Source organism: Anolis sagrei, chromosome 2 (genome assembly GCF_037176765.1).
Source record: "Anolis sagrei isolate rAnoSag1 chromosome 2, rAnoSag1.mat, whole genome shotgun sequence".
Classification (NCBI taxonomy): Eukaryota; Metazoa; Chordata; class Lepidosauria; order Squamata; family Dactyloidae; genus Anolis; species Anolis sagrei.
In genome coordinates this window covers 159541377-159563533 of record NC_090022.1, presented here as the reverse complement: position 1 = coordinate 159563533, position 22157 = coordinate 159541377, and the positions used below count along the sequence as shown (strand labels likewise).

General features: G+C 42.4%; 1 protein-coding gene across 1 annotated transcript; it reads right to left on the bottom strand.

The window, feature by feature from the left end:
• Window positions 1-1044: 1044 nt before the first annotated feature.
• Window positions 1045-21371, bottom strand: GTF2F1 (general transcription factor IIF subunit 1). The gene is made up of 14 exons (XM_060763641.2): window positions 21299-21371; window positions 19040-19101; window positions 17621-17667; window positions 17428-17500; window positions 16527-16720; window positions 14862-15032; window positions 13898-14079; window positions 13130-13274; window positions 11103-11164; window positions 9530-9649; window positions 8533-8606; window positions 3787-3925; window positions 2730-2862; window positions 1045-1526 (listed from the first exon to the last, which is right to left on the bottom strand). The coding sequence occupies exons 2-14, from the start codon at window positions 19049-19051 to the stop codon at window positions 1322-1324; spliced, it is 1557 nt and encodes a 518-aa protein (XP_060619624.1). The 5' UTR covers window positions 19052-19101; window positions 21299-21371; the 3' UTR covers window positions 1045-1321.
• Between the last annotated feature and the right edge of the window lie 786 nt (window positions 21372-22157).

Genomic DNA, 22157 nt, shown 5'->3' with positions numbered 1-22157 from the left:
AGAGAAACACAGTATGGTAACTAGAACATTCCTATTTTTTCCCCACTTGTACACATATTGAGGGGGAAGCCAGAGAATGATTTATCTGGGAATATGAATTGAATATTGCTAAACAAATGAGTGTAGTCCCTCTCCAGCAGATGCTTATCCCTCCAAATATTCAAAAGAAACCATCCCAGACAGATCAAATTGTTACCTTGTGTGGAATGTGTTGCCATTCTGTCTCATCTACCATCTGTTAATATATTTGAGTCACCACCCAACAATAGTATGGCATTTAAACTGTATTTGCAATTTTAATGTTTTTTTGTTCGGGTTTTTTTGCCAACGCTGCTCTGAAATGGATGAAGGCATGATCTGCAGCAACTAAGAATGGAATGAAGAAGTACAGAAGTCCTCAGCCAATGTATAGACATGTTTATGCCCATTTGGATCTGTCCAGAGCTCTGTCCAGTGATGACACCATTGCTGCAACCAGGTCAACCAAAGGCCTAAAACTATGTACTATCACATGAAAGTATGTTATAAATAAGACTGCAACTGAGAAAAGCTGATTAAATTGTTTTTCTGCACTACCCCAGCAATTACTCATACCCAAAAGAAAAACAAACAAAGCAATCCTGCAGCTATTCTCACCCAAATAATCACAAAGCACAAAAATGAATCTATGCTGTTTGCATAATTTGTTTTCATCTTTTCCAGAGACTAAAATTTGCAGCTTATTAAAAAAAAACTATAAGCCAACATTTATATGTAATTCTTATCACAAAGATATAAATGAGCCCAGATTTCAGTTATTGCAAATGAAAAATAACTATGTGAATCCAGCCAAAGGAAACCATTCACAGCAGGGTATTCCGAGACAAAGCTTTCCTCTGTTGGCCAGAATGTACAGAGAATAACATTATGTGGAAATAAATTGTGAGCCAGCTTTTTCTGAATCTTTGTGCTTCAGACTAGGGGAGAACAGAGCAAGTTGTAAACAGCTTCTGGAAGATGTTCCTACTAAGCTCTTCTAGGACAGGAATCAATGCAGGGAAAAGGTTATAAAAGACATCCTCTGATTTATTTCCACAAATGGTAGCATGTCATTTGGGTGATCTGAAAATTATCCCCCAGTCAAAGAGGCCATGTCTTCTCGACCCCACTATAGGCTCAGTCAATATCCTGACCCTCTGTCCACTGTCCTCAGTCTTGAGATGGCTCACAGGCTTGTTCCTAGACCCACAGCTTCCAGGCAAAAGTAAGAGACTCAGAGCTGCCTGGACGGATGGCAGGAGCTAAAGGCCAGTTTGTATTTGGACTCAAATGTCAATCCTCCTTACTCTTTGAGGAAAAAGTGCATCTTGTCATTGATGTTCTTGCGCTCGGGGTTCAGACGCTTAAGTATCTGAGCCAGAACGTTGACTGTCTGCTCACTACTTAGCCCTGTCTTCTTAGTCTGGAACTTCTTCAGTAGATCCTTAGTAGTCATGGGTTTGCGGGTCAAGTAACGGCGGACAGCATCTTCTGTCAGCTGCACATCACTGCAAGGAAAGAAGGAAGGTTGAGAGACTGCGACATCACACCAGAAGCATGAGGAAAGGCTCCAAAGAGGACAGTCATATCTTTCCCTCCAACAAAGACAGCTGGCTTTCACATACAATGCCTGTACTGTCCTGACACTCTTCCTTGGTTTCTGTAACCACATGTGGCAAATGCACATTTGAGAAGCATGGATGTTTACTTCTAACCCTTGCCAAAAGCTCTTGTTGGTGGATTGCTCTCTCAATGTTGACTATGAAAGTTAGAATAGATGGGAGTTGCAGTCTACTGATGACTAGAGGGCCACAGGTTTCCTTTGTTGTACTGGTTTTGGTGTTGGACCTTGAAGACCAGAGTTTGAATCCTAGAGTGGCCATGGAAACCCACCGGGTGACCTTGGGGAAGTCACATTATCTCAGCCATTATCTCAGCCTTAGAGGAAGGCAATGGGCTCCTCCCTCTGAACAAATCTTGTCAAGAGAACTCCATGATAAGTTCGCCTTGGGGTCACCTTGAGTTAAAAATTACTTGGAGGCATAAGACAACAACAAAGCTTTGTGGCCCTTGGCTTCTGGATAACAAATAGCCATTTACATTGTTTATTGTTTTATTGGTGCATGTGCAAAATTCATAATTTGTATGCTGTCAGGAATCCTTACAAACGTTGTATGTGTTTCTCTGTTACTTGACTTCAAGTTGATCCTAACTTATGGCGATTCTACTACCAGGTTTTCTTGGCCAGATTGATTTTGCCATTGTCTTTCTCTTAAGAGGAGAGAATGTGACTTGCCCAAGGTTACATGGTTGTGTTAAAAGCTTCCGTCTTTGGAGGCTTTTAAACAGACTGAATAGCTATTTGTCAAGGGTGCTTTGGTTGTGTGTTCCTTCATGGCAGGGGTTTGGACTGGATGCCCTGTGGTCTCCTCCAACTATGTTACTCAAATATTATTACTCTCATATTGCAGATTGTGGGTGATGACTTAGGCAGACCAAAAGAGTGGCACAACTCAGGTTGGGATTTGAATTGAGAAATCCCTCTCCACAACTAGGAGCCACTATATTAATTTCAAGCTGGACTTATAGAACACTTTCTCAAACCCACATTGACCCCCCTGGGTCCAATGCCAGTTTTCCACCACCAAGAGTCAAATTTGCCCTGTTCGACTCATCGTGGGGCTGGTTGAGCTATTATTGCCAACACTTACCCACTGCTGGGAGTTGACTTGCCCGACTGTGGTTGAGGGGTAGATTTCCCAGATGTTGTAGCAGCCTGGTTTCCACTTTCCAGTTTCAGCCGTTTGGCAGCAGGGAACTCACCAGAACCTGCTTGCCGCTTGCCTGTTGCAAGGAAACAAAGCCAGTCAACTTCAGGAATTTAATCCACAAGTGCCGTGTTGTTCCATCTCCAGGGTTCAGGCCCCGTCTCCTCTTTATTAGCAGTCAAAACCAAGAAAACAGAACCTCACCCAAGTCATGGGAAGTTGCCCTGTATTGTGTCAGATTCAGTGGCCCACGCTGCTCAACATTCTCAACCTGGGCTACAAGTCTAGGACTATTCCCTAGCCCTAATTAGGATTGAACCTGGAACCTTTTGCATACAAAGTATGTGCTTTGTCACTGAGCTACAGCCCTTATTAGTGGGCTGACTGAAGCAGAAACGGAACTTTTCAATTCTTATCAAATGTCACCCCAAACAAATTCCACCTCTATACAGAAGCAAATACAGCCAAACCTCCATATTTGCTGGTTGAATTTTTGTGAATTTGATTGTTGACAGATTTAATTAATAAGTTGTTTCCAAGAATCTCCAGGTCCTGTGCTGGAAGGTGAATATAGTGCCCCAATCTTCCTTCCCCCCCTTCCCTCCCAGAACTCCTGGCCATTAGACATGCAGGCTAGGGCTTCTAGGAGTTGGAGGGCCACAAGTTTGACACCTCTGCACTACAGCAGGAGTGGGAATCCATTTGGCTCCCCAGAAGTTTTGCACTGTAACACCTATAGTCCCCTCCCAGTGGCCATGAGGGTTAGGACTGCCAGCAGCTGAAATCCAAAATGTCTGGAAAGCCAAAGGTTCTGGACTAATGCTCCCAATTCCTTTTGAAGGTGCAGCTTAATTTATCTCCAAAGACATCTCTGTTGGCATGGGTTATAAAAATAAATAAATGGCACACCGTGCTTTTGAAAAACACATTCGTTTCAGAAATCACAATCCTAAAAGGTAAAGAATGTCAAGCCTTGGCAGATTTCTACACTTGGCCATACCTTGCTCCAGTTTATTGGCTGCAGCCCGCAATGTGGAGGAGGTGCTGCTGGCATCCACCAAGGGAGTCCCTGGGCGGCTGTTTCCTTGTGAGCTGCTGGCGGAGCCCTTGCGCTCCTTCTTGGGAGGGGTCTTCTTTTTCTGTAAGGACAGAGGGCCTGGTTCAGTTGGAAATCATTGTCTCTCAGGCTCCACTATTCTAATGAGAGGAGATGTATTTTAAGCATGCACAAAACCACCTACTGAGCATAAGTAACAAGAGCACAGGAATTGGTTGCCGGTTCCAAGATACAGGATGGAAAATATTTATTCCTGTTTTCTGCTTATTGTCCAGGAGACAAAAATTTAGAACAATATAATCACGTTTTCACTCATCCACGCTTTAAAAACTATCTCCAAACCCAGAAAGTGTTTATGGGTCTCTCTAGCTTATCCAGTTTGACTGTGTTTGCTTCCAGCCTAACTACAGTCAAAATATAGGGTTTGCCATTATCCATAGTCTCAGGTATCCATCTATTTCCTGTGAGTACAAGGATCATACTGTCACCAGGAAGACTGGGAATGTTTCATGTGCTTATAGATATTGCAAGCCAATTTCCAAGGCTGACTAAGTACATTTGAGAAAGTCAACAGAAAACAAGGGCAGGGTTTTAATAGAAAGTATTATTTAAAAAGGACAAATCATTTAATTACTTTGTTACGGCCACCAGAATAAACTACATGAGAAATTGGAGATGCAAAAAATAGCTGATATTATGAACATGAATAATTTGACACAACTACTAACTAACCAACAAGGCAGAGCAAAAAAAAAAAAAACCAGTCTGGAGACCATTTAAAGAATTTTTGAAAAGACAAAAAATTGAAATGATAATTTAAAAGAAAGAAACACAGTAAAATACTGTTCACACTTGGAAACAAGGAATAATGGGAGAAGAACTATCCAAAGAAACAAAGTGTTATGAACCACAATGAGGAAGATTGGAAGTAAACAAAATCCCCTTTCCTTTCTCCCTTCACCTTACTCTATCTCATACTTTATATTCCCCCAAAATGGTAGTTTTTACCCCAAACCCTACCTATTTATCCCTCCCAATCCCCTTACCCCGCTTTTATAATATTGTAGATTTTTTAGAAGAAAAATTATTTTAAAAAGAAAAGAAAGCAAGGGCAGAGTGTAACAATTAACAGAAAGATAGCTGAGATACAGACAATGAACGTCAAGAGAATGCAAATTTGCAGACTCCCCAAAAGCAGAGTCATGCTCAACACTGCAATGTCAGGTTGCCCAATCTTATTAGGTTACGTGCTGGTGGTCATCACACAAACAGAAGTAACTTCGTCAAGAAGGTTCCGTCCATGGAAACCTGCCCAGACTGCAACCACACTTATGAATGATTTGTGGACTCTCTTGCATTTCTTACTTGCCTTTTCATGTAATTCAAGCCCTCAAGGCAACTGAGAACTATAAATGAGAAAATGGGATGGGACATAGGTTTTGCTGGTAAGTAGCAGCCTCATGGAGGGATTAGTATTTAACGAACAGTGCTGGAAATGGAGAAGATAATGATATCCCTCCTCCCACTTCAGTTCAGAGGACATTTAACAGAAACCAGGTCTCTTCTTAAAACAATGACAAAATGAAAAGGCACTTGCTATGACATGAGGCTTTTGGTTAAGAATGCTTTGAATCATAACATGTCTATGCCCAAAATAAACTTCCCCCAAAGATTTAATTAGAACTTCCACAAAGAGATCATTATAGAGCAGGGGCAGGAATCATGTAACCATTCAGATGTTGGACTGAAACTCTCAGTAGCCCTAGATGGAATAATCAGCAATGAGAGTTGTAATTCATCAATATCTGGAGAGTGCATGATACCTACCCTCGCTATAGAAAGTTGTCGATCAGCTGCATACAACACAACCGAAGACAGTGACCAAGGCTGTAATTATGATGGGAGTTGTGGTTTGATGAGACATCAGCACTCTTTGGCAGATAAAGCTGAAGACCTTGTGAAACTACAACTCCCATTAATCTGAAGAGGCAGACGCAAACACACCAGAGAACATATCGCAAACACCAAAGGTAGAAAAACCCTCCAACATCAAATATGAAGGTAGAGACACCTGCAAAGCCAAATGCAGAGAGATCTCAGATATCCAATGTAGAACCCAAATAGGACACTTCACATGCATAAAACAAAATAACCCCCCAAAAAGTCCTGGCTAAGAAAGAAGTGGAGGGGAAGAACAAGAGTCCTGGCAATTATGGTGAAAATTTGCCACCCATCCTCATCCCTAGAAGGAGTAAAAAAAGAGGGGCAAGAATAAGCCAGAATTCTTTGTGGTGCCTCAAGCAAAAGTGTGCATGGTTGTTGGAAGAAAAAGTGTTGAGAAAATATGTTTTGAGAACGAGCAAGAAAGTCTGAATGTGAGACAGGATGTGGATGGGCTCACAAGACAAGCTCTGAGACATGGTTGTGGTGGAAATGACACAGTGTTTGGAGTAGAAAGGCACAGGGACCAGAGTGTGGTCAAAAATGAATGGATCTGTTAGAAAACGTGTTTGGTAGTAAAGAAGTGCAGTCATCCAGAAGCTGGAATGTATGTGTGCTTGGAAAGTGCAAGCAAAACTTGCAGAAGAGTATGGCAGAGACACGTGTGAATACCAGAGACACAGAAGGGGAATGTAAGGAGCCTAGATGAAGTGTGACAAAAGAACATGCATGTCTGAATGCCAAAAGCACAAATGTTGGATGTGTGGAGTTTGTCAGAAAGGAAAAACCCAGGGTCAGTGACTGGAAAGTTCTTAAAAGAGCAGTCAGGCACCCAGAACAAAACTCCCACATGTGTAGCTGAGGATTCACGGGAAATTTTTTGCCATGGTTGAGGCCAGAATCTGAAGGATAAATCCTGTGTATTGATGTATGTAAATAAAAATGTGTAATTGTAATAAAGATGCTTTGAAAAATCTGGGGAACTGCAAGGAAAAAGCAGGCAGACAAAAGGTAGCAACAACACTGGCAGGATTCTCTGAGATGAGAAGTCTGTGTTGGGAATTGAAACTGACAAATGTTTCATACAGTAAAATGTGACACGTTTTCAGAAGCATTTTTGGAGGGGGTTGTAAAAAATTCTGTACATGACACTGAAATCCACTGAATGGTTAAGTATGTGGTTTTGTTTTTTTTGTCGTGTCAGGAGTGACTTGAGAAACTGCAAGTCGCTTCTGGTGTGAGAGAATTGGCCATCTGCAAGGACGTTGCCCAGGGGACGCCCGGATGATTTGATGTTTTATCATCCTTGTGGGAGGCTTCTCTCATGTCCCCACATGAGGAGCTGGAGCTGATAGAGGGAGCTCATCCGCCTCTCCCCGGATTCGAACCTGCGACCTGTCGGTCTTCAGTCCTGCCGGCACAGGGGTTTAACCCACTGCGCCACCGAGGGCTTCAAGTATGTGGTGATTTGTAACAAGTGGGACTGGCTAAAGAAGCTGAGTCATGTGACAGGAATGAAAATATCTGCATCATTTCCTTTGTCCCTGAGCATAACGGGTAACCAGTGTGGGTATATAAAGCACGGAGAGCCATGTGCTCTCTCTCTCTTCTCTTCATGTCTGATGCCTCCATGAAGGAGGACCTGTCGCCACGCTGATGGCTATGTGTTTGTGACTATCATTAAGCCTGTAAATCAGTGGTTCCCAACCTGTGGTCCACAAGAACTAAAATATGGTCCACGGCCTCAGCATTACTACACCATTGCAACGAGAGCAACTGGTCTCATGAAAACCTCTTATAGTGCCAAGGCTTATTAAATATGGTTTTCTGTGGGCGAGCAGATGGCGACTACTGGATGGCATATGTTCTGTATCAATGCAGTCTATCCAATGCAGTTTTCTGAATCAGCACCCCAAATTTAAAAAAACAACAACAACAAATCTAAAGTTGACCAAAAAACGATTCGTAACCCTTTTGGTACTAATGTTGGAGAGTGGTCCCTGGTCAAGTGCTCCCTAGTTAAAAAAAAAAAAAAGGTTGGGAAACATTGCTGTAATTAAACTACAAATACAGGAAGTCAAAAATAAAGTCTTCAAAGTACTCCAGTGTTTCATTAAGAGATAAGGCTTGGGAGCTGCACAATACTTCATTCTGCTAAACACTAAGTTGCTGATAAAGGACTCAGCTGATGTTTGGCTGCTTGGATCTGCTTGCCGTGGTATATTCCGTATGAGCACAGCCTAACGGTGGTAGTAATTGGAAGGCTATAAATTACGTGCCTACCTGGTGGGGTGGTTGTGAATGTTGATCCCAACCCACTCTGACAGAATCTGTGGCATTGACCCATGACAGTTAAAATGACAGTTAAAATGCATTCATTCTACAGTGTCACTGCACCCCTTCGTAACAAGAAGAAAGGATAAGTGGAGGAAGAGGCAAAAGAACTTTGAGGTACAATTGGGTGAGGAAGAGGAAGCATACAAAGCTCTTTCAACATACTAAATAATCCCTTGTAAATTCAAAAGGGAGAACAGTTACCATTCGAACTACTTTTTGTTGTGTGCTCACACTGTTTGAAGGAAGTGAAAACTGAAGGGTGTTAAAAATAATTCCCTACATGTGATCATAAATGTTACAGTCCATGCTAGTAACCCATGAAGACCAAGCTTGAGCTAGAAATAATGGGGGAACCACATGATGAAGCTCCAGATGAACCAGCCCTCCACCATCCAAACTCTCAGGAATTACCGTCATAAAGAGCGCTGAAGAGGCTTCGCTGTCAATGTCGCTGTCCTCAGATGTCTCAGATTCATCACTGCTATCTGTAACACAGTGTCAACAAATCAACCTAGGCTTTAGTACACAGGTCCTCAAACTTTTTAAACAGAGGGCCAGGTCACAGTCTCTCAAACTGTTGGAGGGCCGGATTATAATTTGAAAAAAAAAAAGAATGAATTCTTATGCAAACGTCGCATACCTTATTTGTAGCACAGAAACACTTTAAAATAATACAATAATTAAAATTAAGAACAATTTTAACAAATATAAACTTATTACTATTTCATTGGGAAGTGTGGGTCTGCTTTTGCTGATGAGATAGGATTGTAGTTGTGTGCTTTGAAGTCGTTTCAGACTTAGATTGACCCTGAGCGAGGGCCGGGTAAATGACCTTGGAGGGCCTTATCCAAACCCCGGCCCTTAGTTTGAGGACCTCTGCTTTAGTACCTTCATGGCCACCAGTTATTTGACTCACTAGTAACCTGTACTCAGAAGTTCATACTTTTAAATTGCCTGCTAAAGAAATTCTTCTTAAGTAACATCTCGCCATCTGCCACTTCAAGATTCCTCTTGCTACAAATTACAGACAGGCTAGATACATCACTTCAGTATTCACCTCTGACTTGCAATTATGTGACTTACCCCAGAAACTCTCAAAGCATTAAAAGCCTGCAAATATGCATGATTTCAACCAAAAAATATAATCACAAAAGGAGGCTAACAGGATATGAGAACCTTCACCAAACAGGCACTGTCTAGAGGCATATTATTATTTATTACTCTAGCCATAAGAACAAGAATCTTTTCTCTTCAAACTGAAATTTTAGGAAAGATGAAGTCTGTAACCTAAAACCATAATCTCTACTTCTGTAAAAATGTACCTCAGGGAGCCCTGCCCTAGGCCTGACTTACACATCTCTTTCCTAGCCTTCTGGCATATTTGCTTCAGCATCCCAACTGTACTCACCTTTCTTCTTCTTCTTGTCCTGTGGAGTGGGGACCTTCTTCTCCTCCTCTTCCTCTTCTTTCTCCTCTGCAGGTTTCTCCTCTTCACTCTCTTCACTACTCTCGCTTGCTTCATCTATACCTGAAAGAGATAAAATAAAGGCCATTATCTATTGCCACCTGAGCTCAGCAGCTTGCATGATGTAACCAGAAAGAAGATAAGGGAGCAATCACTGTGAGCCCTTGGTAGTGCAGCAGATTAAATTGCTGAGCTGCTGAACTTGCTGTCCAAAAGGTCAGCGGTTTGGGTCCAGGGAGCAGGGTGAGCTCCTGCTGTTAGCCTCAGCTTCTGCCAACCTAGCAATTTGAAAACACACAAATGTGAGTAGATCAATAGGTACTGCTTCTGCGGGAAGGTAATGGTGCCTCATGCAGTCATGCTGGCTACATGACCTTTGAGACATCTACGGACAACGCCAGCTCTTAGAAATGGAGATGAGCACCACCCCCCAGAGTCGGACATGACTAGTCTTAATGTCACAGGGAAACCTTTACCATTATCACTTAGCTGTGTGGCTGCTCTTGGCAAGAATGCCTATCCATTTCCCAAACAAACCCTTTATGAATGCAACTAAAACTGAAATCACTAGTTTGTGTGCCTTGCTGTTGCATTCAGCTGTATCTGGAAGGATATGGCTAGGATTCCTTAATAAAGAATGATCATCAGCCTCAACAAACTACAGTTACTACAGTTCTTTTTATGCCTTAAAAAGGCATAAGAAATACAGACTGTTTCAAAACGATGGACCCAATTTCAAAGCAGCATATATTACAATGGCAACATGTCACAATTACACAAGAAGTTGCAAATTGTTGAATGAATTATCAAGTTTTGCTATTTTATAAATGCTCTATGTGCTCTCCACCTGCTGTGTGTTTTCTGAACTGCAAAAAACAAAACATCTTATGTTACGGGATCACCATCTTAAAAATGACTGAGACTATGGGCTGTTTCTGCACAGAGAGAGGGTGCTTTGAACTCTTTTCCCCACCCTTTCAGGGGGGAAAAGTTTCATTCATGGGCAGTTTGTGGTTGCAGATATGGCGATTTTCTTTTCGAAACACCTTTTACAGTAGGGTGTTTTGTGGGTAGGGAGAATGACAAGTTAAAATATGATTTTTTAAACTTTTTTTAACTAAAATATGATTTTTAACACTTTTATAGGGATATCTTTAGGTCCTCCAGTGTGGCTCTGCTAGAGTTTGGCCATACCATCGCTCTGGAAAACCTAGAGAGTCCTAGAGAGACCAAAGTTAAACTCTCAAATTTGGAGGGCCAACAGTATACAGTTGCAGTGTACAATTACATCAAATGATAATAAGGTAGGACATGAACAGATGATTTTGAATCTCAAAAACTTCTACATCAAATACAAGTGCGTGTCCTACAAAGAAGTCAGGCATAGTAATTATTAGGGACATTCATACATACATACATATTCCCAAGCTTTCGGGTGGCCCTTCAGCCTGGTTGTTCTCTCAAAATCAGATTTATTTATTCATATGAGTGCTGATACTTCAATTTAACCACATACCTTTGGGGATGTCTTCTTCATTGGTTGTCTTGGGCTTTCCCACCACTTCCTCTACTGAGCTACTGCAAGAAGACAAAAAGCCAACCAAAATATGAGCTATTGAAGACAACAGGGCAAAGAGAAGCAGTCCCCTGTGGAGATATATACAAAGAAGCAGGAATCTGGCAGAGTTGTGTGTATCACACAGTCAATCCCACCCTAGTTAAGTCATTTTGCTTCCGTCAAGTGCACAGCAAACTCTCTCTTTTCACCACTGCTGAGAGAAACTCAGCACTGGTGGCAACAGGAAATGCAAAAAAAAAAAAAAAGGAACATACAGAAAACACTGAATGGGGAATACTGAGGGGAGAAGGGGAAGCAGCAGCAGCAGCAGCAACTAAACTAATTGGGAATGCCCTGACAATGGAGACTAGAGCAAGTAATGTTGGGAGAAAAATCAGAGCAAATCTGATCAAGCATGAACTACAGTGTATTTGAAAACCTATTCTGCGGCATTGGAGGCAGCAGAGAAATCGTTTAATGCTGCCACCATTGCATCTGCAAAGAACCACCCAGTTGAGCTGTTTCAAGTGATACTTAAGGAGAAAATTCTGACCATTCAACAGCTTGGTGTGAAGAATTTGCACTGTACTTTGCAGATAAAGTTGTTCAGATCCATTCTGACTTGGATGCTGTTATTGATACAGTTCCAATGGATGTAACTTTGGCTCCTGCTTGTCCTGTGTTGATGGATACCTTTCAGTTTGTGCAGCCTGAGGATGTGGACAGGATCCTTGGAGAGATGAGAGCTACCACATGTATTCTAGATCCTTGTCCTTGCTGGCTGATGAAACAGGCCAGAGGGGGACTGGCTGAGTGGGTAAGGGGGATGGTCAATGCCTCCCATAACAGTAATCCAGATGGGATGTAACTAAGGAATGTACCACTTTGGCCAGATCTGGCTGTTGAAGGGTCAGGAGCAGTTTTAGTTGTGCAAAGGCCCTCCCGGCCACCACTGAGACCTGGGCCTCCAGGTTCAGCGCTGAATCTAGGAGGACCCCCAAACTGCAGATCTGTGTCTTCAGGGGGAGTGTGACCACATCCAGCACAGAATGGATCCCTATTTCCTGGTCTGCCAATTGACCAGAAGCACCTCTGTCTTGTCTGGATTAAATTTAATTTATTTGTCCGGATCCTAAACTGATGACAGGCACTAGTTTAGGATCAGGACAACCTCATTGGCTTTAGGTGGGAAGGAGTAGTAGAGTTGGGTCTCATCTGCATATAGGTGGCACTGTGCTCCAAAACTCCGGATTATTTCCCCCAGCAGTTTCATATATATGTTGAACAGCATTTGGGGGGGGGGGGGGGGACAAAACAAAACTCCGAGAAACTCCACAGGACATGGGTGGCCTTTGAAGAGTGATGAAAACTGCAGCTGGTCCAAAAAGCTACAGCCAGGTTGCTAACTGGGGCTAGTTACTGGGAGTGGAGAATCCCCATTGCAACAGCTCCACTGGCTGCACTGGTTTCCAGTCACAATTGAAAGTACTGGTTATGACTAGAAGGTTCACATCCAGGCTATTTGGCTGACCGCATCTCCTATACAAACCTGCCTGGCCCTGAGATCCTCATGAGACGCCCTTCTCTTGGTCCCACCTCCATCTCAAGCTCAGTTGGTGAGGGAACAAGAGAGCAGGCCTTCCTTCTCAGTGGCTGCCCCATGACTCTGGAACTTCCTTCTTCCCAGGAAAGCCAGAATGGCCCCCTCCCTGCTGGCCTTCCGGCAGCAGGCTAAAACCTTTTTAAGCTTGCTATGGGCTGCTGTGGTTTTTAACTGTGATTTTTTAAAATACTATTGATATTTAATTCTGTTTTGATTTTTGTAGATTTTAAATTGTATTGAAATGCTTTTAATGTAAGCCACTTTGAGTCTTCTTGTGGAGAGGAAAAGCAGGGTATAAATACACATGATGATGATGATGATGATGATGATGATGCTTTCCCAAGCTGAGAAGAAACTACTCGCAATCTGTGGCAGAGCTCACCTAGAGCCATCAGACATATAGTCCACTTCCTGGCCCTCAAAGTCCCCATCATCACTGTCTTCAAAGGCTTCATCATCAGATCCCTTCTTTTTCTTCTTCTTCTTTGTGAGAGGGGCTTTCTTCTTGGGTTTCGTTGGCTTTTCACCTAATAAGAAACAAAAAGCAAAAATGTCAAGGCAATCCACTGAAAATGGAGGGCTATTAGTTTTAGCACTGTGTGGACATTTTGGCCCGGAATCCTATGGAATTGAAATGGGGAGGGCTGCCTTAGAAATGACCACTCCAGGTAGCAAATTTGAGGTGTCACCAAAAGGTAGTAAACTGAAAACGTACATAATGATCATTATGTGTAGACCGCTGTGGATGGGAAAAGGTGTTTGTGGAATTGAGCCTCATGAACTTAAATAATTTTACTGACTTTAGGCAATCAGGTGAATGAGAGGTGGGTCACCACTATACTCCTTCAACTCAGGAAGCAAACTGTCTTGGACCCAGGGCTGTCCATTCTAAAGCAAGCCACTGAAAAGGACCATCTACAAGAGCTTCCTGAAGGTAAGAGCTGTTTGGCAGTGGAATATGCTGCTTCCTTGGTGTGTGGTAGAGTTTTTGGAGGTTTTTAAACAGTAAACATCTGTCAGGAGTGCTTTAAGTGTGTATTCCTGCCTGGCAGAATGAGGGAGGACTGGATGATCCTTTGGGTCTCTTCCAATTTATGCCTCTATGATAAACAGTCACACCCACTACTCTTCTAGTCTCAACTTTCCATACCATCGGCATCACTGAATTCGCTGTCATCTGAGCTCATTTCCAGATCATCTTCCAGATCGTGGATTTTCAAATCATTCCCTTTCTTTTTGCCTTTCTTCTCTTTCTCTTCCTCTTCCTCTTCGCCTTGGTCCTTCAGCCGCCGCTGTTGCATGATACTGAAATGGTTCAGCACTTTGTTTCGCCTGCAGAAGAGGAAAATGGGTCACACTCAGCCACCAGAGGCACATGCAAGAAAGCTGGGTCAAACCTTGAGACTATGACATTGTCATCTCTCTGGAGCACTCTCTGAATTGGAGGCGCAAAGAAAAGTGCTAAAATAAAAACAGATGAGAATAGGCAACTTCAAACATTTCAGTTGATTTTAGGGCCCCAGCTGGTGAGGCTATGAACTACAACTGAAAAGATCTGACTGCAAAGACTGGGTGCAGCATAGGAGACAAATAGTAATCTCATATCTGCCATGAACTCTTCGAAAATTCTTGTACAGATTATTAAGATAATTAATGTGAAGTGGAGCCCCTGGTGGCGCAGTGGGTTAAACCCCTGTGCTGGCAGGACTGAAGACCGACAGGTCGCAGGTTCGAATCTGGGAAGAGACGGATGAGCTCCCTCTATCAACTCCAGCTCCTCATGTGGGGACACAAGGATGATAAAAACATCAAATCATCCGGGCGTCCCCTGGGCAACGTCCTTGCAGATGACCAATTCTCTCATACCAGAAGCGACTTGCAGTTTCTCAAGTCGCTCCTGACACGACAAAAAATTAAAAATAAATGTGAAGTGCTTTCTAAATGTACACTGTTCTAGTTATGTATACCTAAACTATCCTCTCCCTCCATGCCAACTGTTTGGAGACAAATGATACAGCATGGGAATCCTATCTCCATCATGTACCAGCCTCCAGGCCTATTTGGAACATCCCCATACTATATCTTGGGACGATATTAAGGCTCTGTACTCTCACCTTTCCCATTCCTCCTCAGCTTCCTCTGCAGTCAATGTACGGTGTTTGGCAATGGGGGTAAAGTTATACCAGTTATTAACTGGGAAGGCTTCAAAGGCACCATCTGGACACTGGGTGAAGATGTAGTAAGATGTGTTTTCTGTCACGCCACCCTTTTTCACACCTTTGAATCTGGGTGAAAAGAAACAGGAGATATCTTAAGAATTTAAAGCAGACATAGTGGTTTGAGCATTGGACTATGACTACACTGAGCTGTGGAAGCCACTGATTAACCTTGGACAAATCACTCTCTCTCAGCCTCAGAGAAAAGCAACAGCAAACCCCTTCTGAACAAATGTTACCAAATGAATCTTTTAGGGTCGCTACAAGTCAGAAATGAGTTGACAGCAACAACCCCCCCCCCAAAAAAAAAACCCCACCTCATTTGAAGACTAGGATTGAAAGATTTTGGCTTTAGATCCAGAAAAGAAACAAAGCTTGTGTACATTGGATCATCAAATGCGTCATAATTTTGGATTTGGGGAGTATTTCAGAATTCTGCCTAGGTGAATATACAACCTGTTTAAATGGACACATTTATCAACATTCATATTTTCAAAAAGCTTTAACAGAATTAAGGTGTAAAAAAAGCACTTAATGAAATTTGTTTACAGGAATTGCATTTTTTTATTTTAACTTAAGGAGCATTCCTTTAGAAATCTATCTGATCTAGCAGACAAACTTTTTTTTCTCCCATGCATTAGAACCCAGTACCACCCTTGGGCCCTATTATTGATTACATCCAACATTTCCCCCAGAAACTTGCTACCATCTGGCAGCCAATGGCTCATAGAGCTGCAGGATCTTTAGGCAGCACTTTCCTAGAGACAACTATGGAGATGTTTTTCTTTCCTCCCTCACATTATTAAAGACCCAGGATCATCTAAGAAAACTGAACTATGTTTGACTGAGCACAGGCAGAAGTTCTTCTTCACACAGAGCACAACTTAAAAACTATGAAGTTGGTTCCACAAGATAGAACGATAGCTGCTAACCTGGTCAGGTTTAAAGTAGATTAGAGAAATTCTTGGAAGACAAGGCTATTAGTGGCTACTTGGTGGTGTTATTGTTATTATTATTTATCACCTCTATTGACAGATGTTGTAAGCCTCTGCATATGGTTTTTGGTAGCACAAGCAGGAAAATGCTATTGCTCGGATGTCTTGTGAACTTCCAATTGGCATTTGCTTGCTTGCTCTGGGAGCAGGAGACTGAATTACATAAGTCTCTGGTCTGATCCAGTCCAAGTTACAATCTTACATCTCTCATGTGTAAGTAGAGTACAACCCCCTTATCCGCAGAACTATTTTTATGGTTTCATTGATTCAGTTCTCCTTATTCACGTAGGGCATCCTGCACATGCTACACTCTCTTTTCAGTACCTCCATTATTTGTCCCACTGAAAATAATAGCTTACTCTATTATCCATGATTTCAGGTATTCATGTGAAGTCTGGGAACGAATCCCAGTAGATATGGAGGTTGTGCTATATCCCGTTCTGCACTCAAGTAATGTATGTATCTCTCCCTACATGCTCCTAATTTAGTCAAGGTGGAAGAATAATGGCAATTATCCTCCAAAAGCAAGACTTCTACTTGACAAAAGACACCACTATCAACTGCTCACTTGCGCCCAGTCTTGCCATTGACTTTCAGGATCCAGGGCTGGTCCTCTGGCTTGAACTCCTTTAAGATGATGCCGTATTTCTTGCGCCGTGCCTCCTCTCGCAGCTTACGGTTGAACTCACTCCCAGCTCCTGACTCAGGCATTTCTTCTTCCTGATAGATCTTCTTATTGCTGAGATCTCGCTCCATCTTTGCCTGTGGAGGAGAAGGAAAGAAGGAGCTAAGGCCTGGTATGTTGCCTGATAAGCAAGAAATAACAGTTCCCTAAGCAGCCCATCAAACATACAATACTTTGGTGAAGTATTCTTTTTTCCTCTTTGTCAACATCATGTTGGGCCTTCTTTCTGATCCAGTGGTGACAACCAGGACTAAGCAATAGTTAAGTCAACAAAGACTAAAGCAGAAGCACCACAGCTTGGCTGTGCCAAGATGTGAAGACACAGGATCTCTCTGTGGCTGAAAAGTGTATGTGTTTGGAACTGAACAAGCTTTTGGTACTTAAGCCTTTGTTCCTCCTTGCACATTTCCTTCACTCCAAGATTCCTTGGCTGTTTAAGTCTAGGCAGAAAAAATAAATAAGGAATAGGACCAGCAAGATTTGAGTTTTGGCTTAGGATGCTGGAAACTAGAGTTCCAATCCCTGCTTGACCATGAAAACTGAGTGACTTTGGGGAAGTTGCAATCTCTGCCTCAGGGGAAGGCAATGGCAAAGCTCCTCTGAACAAATCTTATCATTATATGTTTGCCTGAAAGTTTCCATGAGTTGTTATATTTGCTAATTTTGGATTCCCCCCCCCCCCATATGAGCACAGGTTGCCATTGCCTAGACAAACAGACAGACAGATAGTCAGCATGTGAGATTTAATCAAATATTGAGTATAACCTGAACTTGAGTGTCCTACCTGGTGCCAAGTAGCAAAGTTGACTTTGTCGGCAGCATTGAAGGCCATAATATTATATTTTTTGGAGGTATTTCTATGAAAAGGGAAAAAAAGAAACCATTACTTACAATCTAATATTAAACTGAGAAATAATCAAACATAAAATTGAGCAATACCTACTTTAAGAAGAAAGAAAATTACAAATGGCACTTACTTGGGAACTCGCACCACATATTCAGTTGCCGTCTGGCTGCTAGTTCCCTAAAAATAAAAAAGTAATTTCCACAAGTTAAAAAAGAAAACGGAATGGAAGGAGTGAACTACTGTGTAATCCACGTTATTTTGCAAAGTGTATAAGGAAGTATATATTGTCTGTTTTAACTAACACACTCCCTGCAGGAAAAGAAAGGCCAAAGAAACAGTGACACTACAAAGAACAATGAAGACAATCTAATATCCATGGCTAGTCCATCTTTCAATATGCTCCTTACAAACTGTCAGTCTAGCTTTGGTTAATCTACACATATTTTTACCAATGTACCAAATGTGAAGACTAAGGTATGGATGCTTTTCTAATAAGGTGCTTCTGAAATGTTTTGGACCTTCATCCAGTGCATATCTCATTGGGGCAGTTACACATTCAGGTCTCCCTATCACTGCTGTGGAGAAGGGAGCTGGACACAGAGAACTTTTTTCATTAAGTGTTGCTATAACAATTATTTTGAGAGCAACTTTGTCAAAGCAGGCCAGATGGGATTTCCAGAGATAATTGAGAGTAATGGTCTCAATTTGGGACAATATAGTACGGTGGGAAATAGTGGGCTACTAGTGTATATACCTGGCATTGCCTGAGTGTCATTGGGATTATTGCCTACCTCCTTTCTCCAGCTCTAAGAAGGCTGACCTCATAATGTCTCCATGGCAACACTGGCTGTGTTAGGTAGGCTCTCTTTGTAGCTTGTTCTTTCCTTCCTCCATTTCCCTCATGCATCTTCTCCCTCTCTTTTACTTTCTTCTTCCCTTGCATTCCCTCATATACTTTTCCTTCCATTCTTGTTCTTTTCCCTTCTTTGCTTCCTCTTCCCTACTTTTTCTCTCTTCTCTTCCTTCCTTCGTCCCTTCCTTTCTCTTCACTTCTTTCGTTTTCTTTCCTCCCCTCATTTTTTCCATTTTCATTCTCTCTCCTTCCTCTTATTTTGCTTTTTTCTCCTTCCCTTCCTTTTCCTCATACATACTTCATCTAGCAGGAGCCAAACCATTTCACTCCCTTTCTTTCTTTCCCAGTGGCATCAGAGGGTCAGTTCATCTACAAAGAGGCAATCCTTCATCTAGCCACATCATCCACTTTGACCTTTTTCTTTCTCTCTGCTCTGGGCCTGAAAGAGGTGTTTTGTTTTGTTTTTTAGTTCAAATCCCTCAACTATTTCAAGATGGATAATGAAGAGTATGTGTGCCAAGTTTGGTCCAGTTCCATGTAAGAACCTTTGTGGTACAAACAGACAAACCAACATTCATACATACATTCATACATAGACTTTTATTTAGTTTTACAGTACTTTGGATGCTGCCGATTACTAGGAACCTCTAAGAGGTCACATGCATTTCAAACAACCCCAAGATTAAAGGAACTCACCAAAGAAGTCATTTCTGGATGTGCAGTGCAGGTACTCAGCAATGACTTGGTAAAATACTGACCTGAAGGCGAAAGAATGAAATAATCAGGTTAAACAGGATGAGCAAAAGCTCTGTGAGTAAAGAAAGTCAGCAGAGGCACTGGAGAAAATGATGGCAGAGGGGAGAGAGGACTGAAAATACCAAATGGGAAAAGAGCAACAAGGAAAAACATCACTAAGGACTGCCACATTTTGCTGCCTCAAATTCTGACACTCCAGGAATATCTAGAGAAGTGTGGAGTGCCTTTTGTCGGAGCAGATTTTCTTTTAAAAGGACAAAATGTCTCCAGTGAGTAAAGGCCTAAATGTATAGGACCCGAAGTGTTTTAGAATTTGGACACATCTTGGAGATGGAGCCCAAGCCTAAACACATAATCTGTTTATGTTTCCTAAATATGCATATATATGTTTTAATTGATTTTAACTTTGATTTTAAAAATGTTTATGTTTGCATATTTGTATATTTTAAATTGTATGCTAATGCTTTTATGTTAAGCTGCTTTGAGTCTCCTTTGGGAGAGATAAAGCGGGGTATAAATATAACAATAACAACAATAATATCAGTTGAATAAAATCTCACATTATCTGATTTGAACTGGGATATATGGCAGTGTGGACTCAGATATCCCAGCTCAAAGCAGATATTGTGGGATTTTCTTCCTTGATATTCTAGGTTATATGGCTGTGTGGGAGGGCCCTGGGTTGTATGCAATTTATATATATAGATATATAGGACACTCACATCTGAATATACATATAGATATATTTAAGCCAGAACACTGGGCATCTGACTGTAAGGGTGCATCTACTACATGAAGGCAGTTCGACACTTAGGCCCCTTCTACACTGCCATATAAAATTCAGATTATCTGCTTTGATAATCTTTATTATATGGCAGTGGAGAAGGGACCTTACTTTTCACTGCCATGGCTCAATACTATGGAGTCCTGGGAACTGTATTTTGATGAGGCCCCAGCACTCTTTGGCCGAGAAGGCCTTGAAAAACTACAACTTGGTTGAAGGTTTAGAGGGCGTGATTATCAAGTTTGCAGATGACACCATATTAGGAGGGATAGTCTATACTCCAAGGACAGATCAGAATTCAAAAGGACTTTAACAGATTAGAGAGCTGGGACAAAAATTACAAAATGATTTTAAATAAGGACAAATGTAAGATACTCCACTTACGCAGAAAAAAATGAAATAGAAAGATAGAGAATGGGGGGTGCTTGGCTCAACAACAGTCCATGTGAAAAGATTTGGAGTCTTTGTGGACAACAAGTTGAACATGAGCCAACAGTGTGATGCAGCAACTAAAAAAGCCAACGGGATTTTGAGCTGCATCAAAAGAAGCACGGTGTCTAGATCCAGGGAAGTCATGGTGCCTCTCTATTCTGCTTTGGTTAGACCTCACCTGGAATAACACTGTGTCTAGTTCTGGCCACCACCGTTCAAAAGAGATATTGAGAAGCTGGGGTGGGTCTAGAGGACGGCAACTAAAACGATCAAAGGTCTGGAGAACATAAATCCCTATGAGGAGCGTCTTAAAGAGCTGTGTCTGTTTAGCCTGCAGAAGAGAAGGTTTAGAGGAGACATGATCGCCGTTTATAAATATGTGAAAGGGGTGTCATGAGGAAGAGGGAGCAGATTTGTTTTCTGCTGCCCTGGAAAATAGGACTCAATGGAGCAGTGGGTTCAAATGAGAGGAAAAGGAGATTCCACCTGAACATGAGGCAGGACTTCCTGACTATGAGAGCTGTTCTCTGCCTCAAAGTGTAGTGGAAACTCCATCCTTGGAGGCTTTTAAGCAAAGGCTGGAAGGCCATCTGTTAGGGGTGCTTTGATTGTGCTTTTCCTGCATGGCTGCAGCTTGGACTAGATGCGGTCTCTTCCAACTCTATTCTGTGATTCTAACTCTCACACATTGGACCAAGGCAGGTAAAAGGGTGGGGGGGGGGGTGTCAAACCACATTAGCATTACACTTGGTTGGCCAGAGAGAGAGCCAAATCCCTGGCTTAAAGGCCGGTCAATTCCCTTTCAAAGCCTTAGGGAGGAAGAAAAGAGGGCAAGGGGAGCCTCCCAAACGCAATCGCTGGCTGTTCTTAATGCCCCTTTCCTTGTGCCAGGCTGGGATGCCTGGTTCTAGTCTGGAGGGAAGGGAAAGGGAGTTTGGGGACAACCAAAGCCACAAAAGACAGCAGCGCCATGAAAGACTCACCCTCTTCTAGGCAGCTTCAGCCTCCTCTTGTTCCGCCGCCACTGCGCATGCGCCGGAAGCCGGCGGCCACCAAACACACTTCCGGTAGCCGAGTGCAGCTATTCTATTCCTCCCTGCGAGAGGCGTTGGCGGCCGGCAGGGGGCGCCCGCGAACTCTGAAATCAACAATCCGGCAGAGAGTTTGTGTCTTGGATGATTTTCTATGGCATTTGTTCCAGGTGCAGAGTTGATGCTTTCTTTCTTTCCCTCCCTCTTTCTCTCCTTTCTTCCTTCTCTACCCCTTTCCCTCCCTCTTTCTCTCCTTTCTTCCTTCTCTACCTCTTTCCTTCCTTCTCTCTTTGCTTCCATGCTTCCTTCTCCCTTTCCTTCTTTCTTTCTTTCCCTCCTTCTTTCTTTCCTTCTTTCTCTCCTTCCTTCCTTCCTTCCTTCCTTCTCTTTCTTCCTTCCTTCCTTCTCTACCTCTTTCCTTCCTTCTCTTTGCTTCCATGCTTCCTTTCTCTCCTTTCTTCCTTCTCTACCTCTTTCCTTCCTTCTCTTTGCTTCCATGCTTCCTTCTCCCTTTTCTTTCTTTCTTTCTTTCTTTCTTTCCCTCCCTCTTTCTCTCCTTTCTTCCTTCTCTACCTCTTTCTTCCTTTTCTCTTTGCTTCCATGCTTCCTTCTCCCTTTCCTTCTTTCTTTCTTTCCCTCCTTCTTTCTTTCCCTCTTTCTCTCCTTCCTTCCTTCCTTCTCTTTCTTTCTTCCTTCCTTCTCTACCTCTTTCCTTCCTTCTCTTTGCTTCCATGCTTCCTTTCTCTCCTTTCTTCCTTCTCTACCTCTTTTCTTCCTTCTCTTTGCTTCCATGCTTCCTTCTCCTTTTTCT

What these genes read in the sequence shown, in the direction of transcription:
- GTF2F1 (XM_060763641.2), bottom strand. An exon ending in GCTGAGGAGGAATGGGAAAG is followed by an intron (nt 14,080 to 14,861) that starts GTGAGAGTACAG and finishes CCTCTTCTGCAG; the next exon opens with GCGAAACAAAGTGCTGAACC. An exon ending in GGACAAGAAGAAGAAGAAAG is followed by an intron (nt 8,607 to 9,529) that starts GTGAGTACAGTT and finishes ACTGTGTTACAG; the next exon opens with ATAGCAGTGATGAATCTGAG.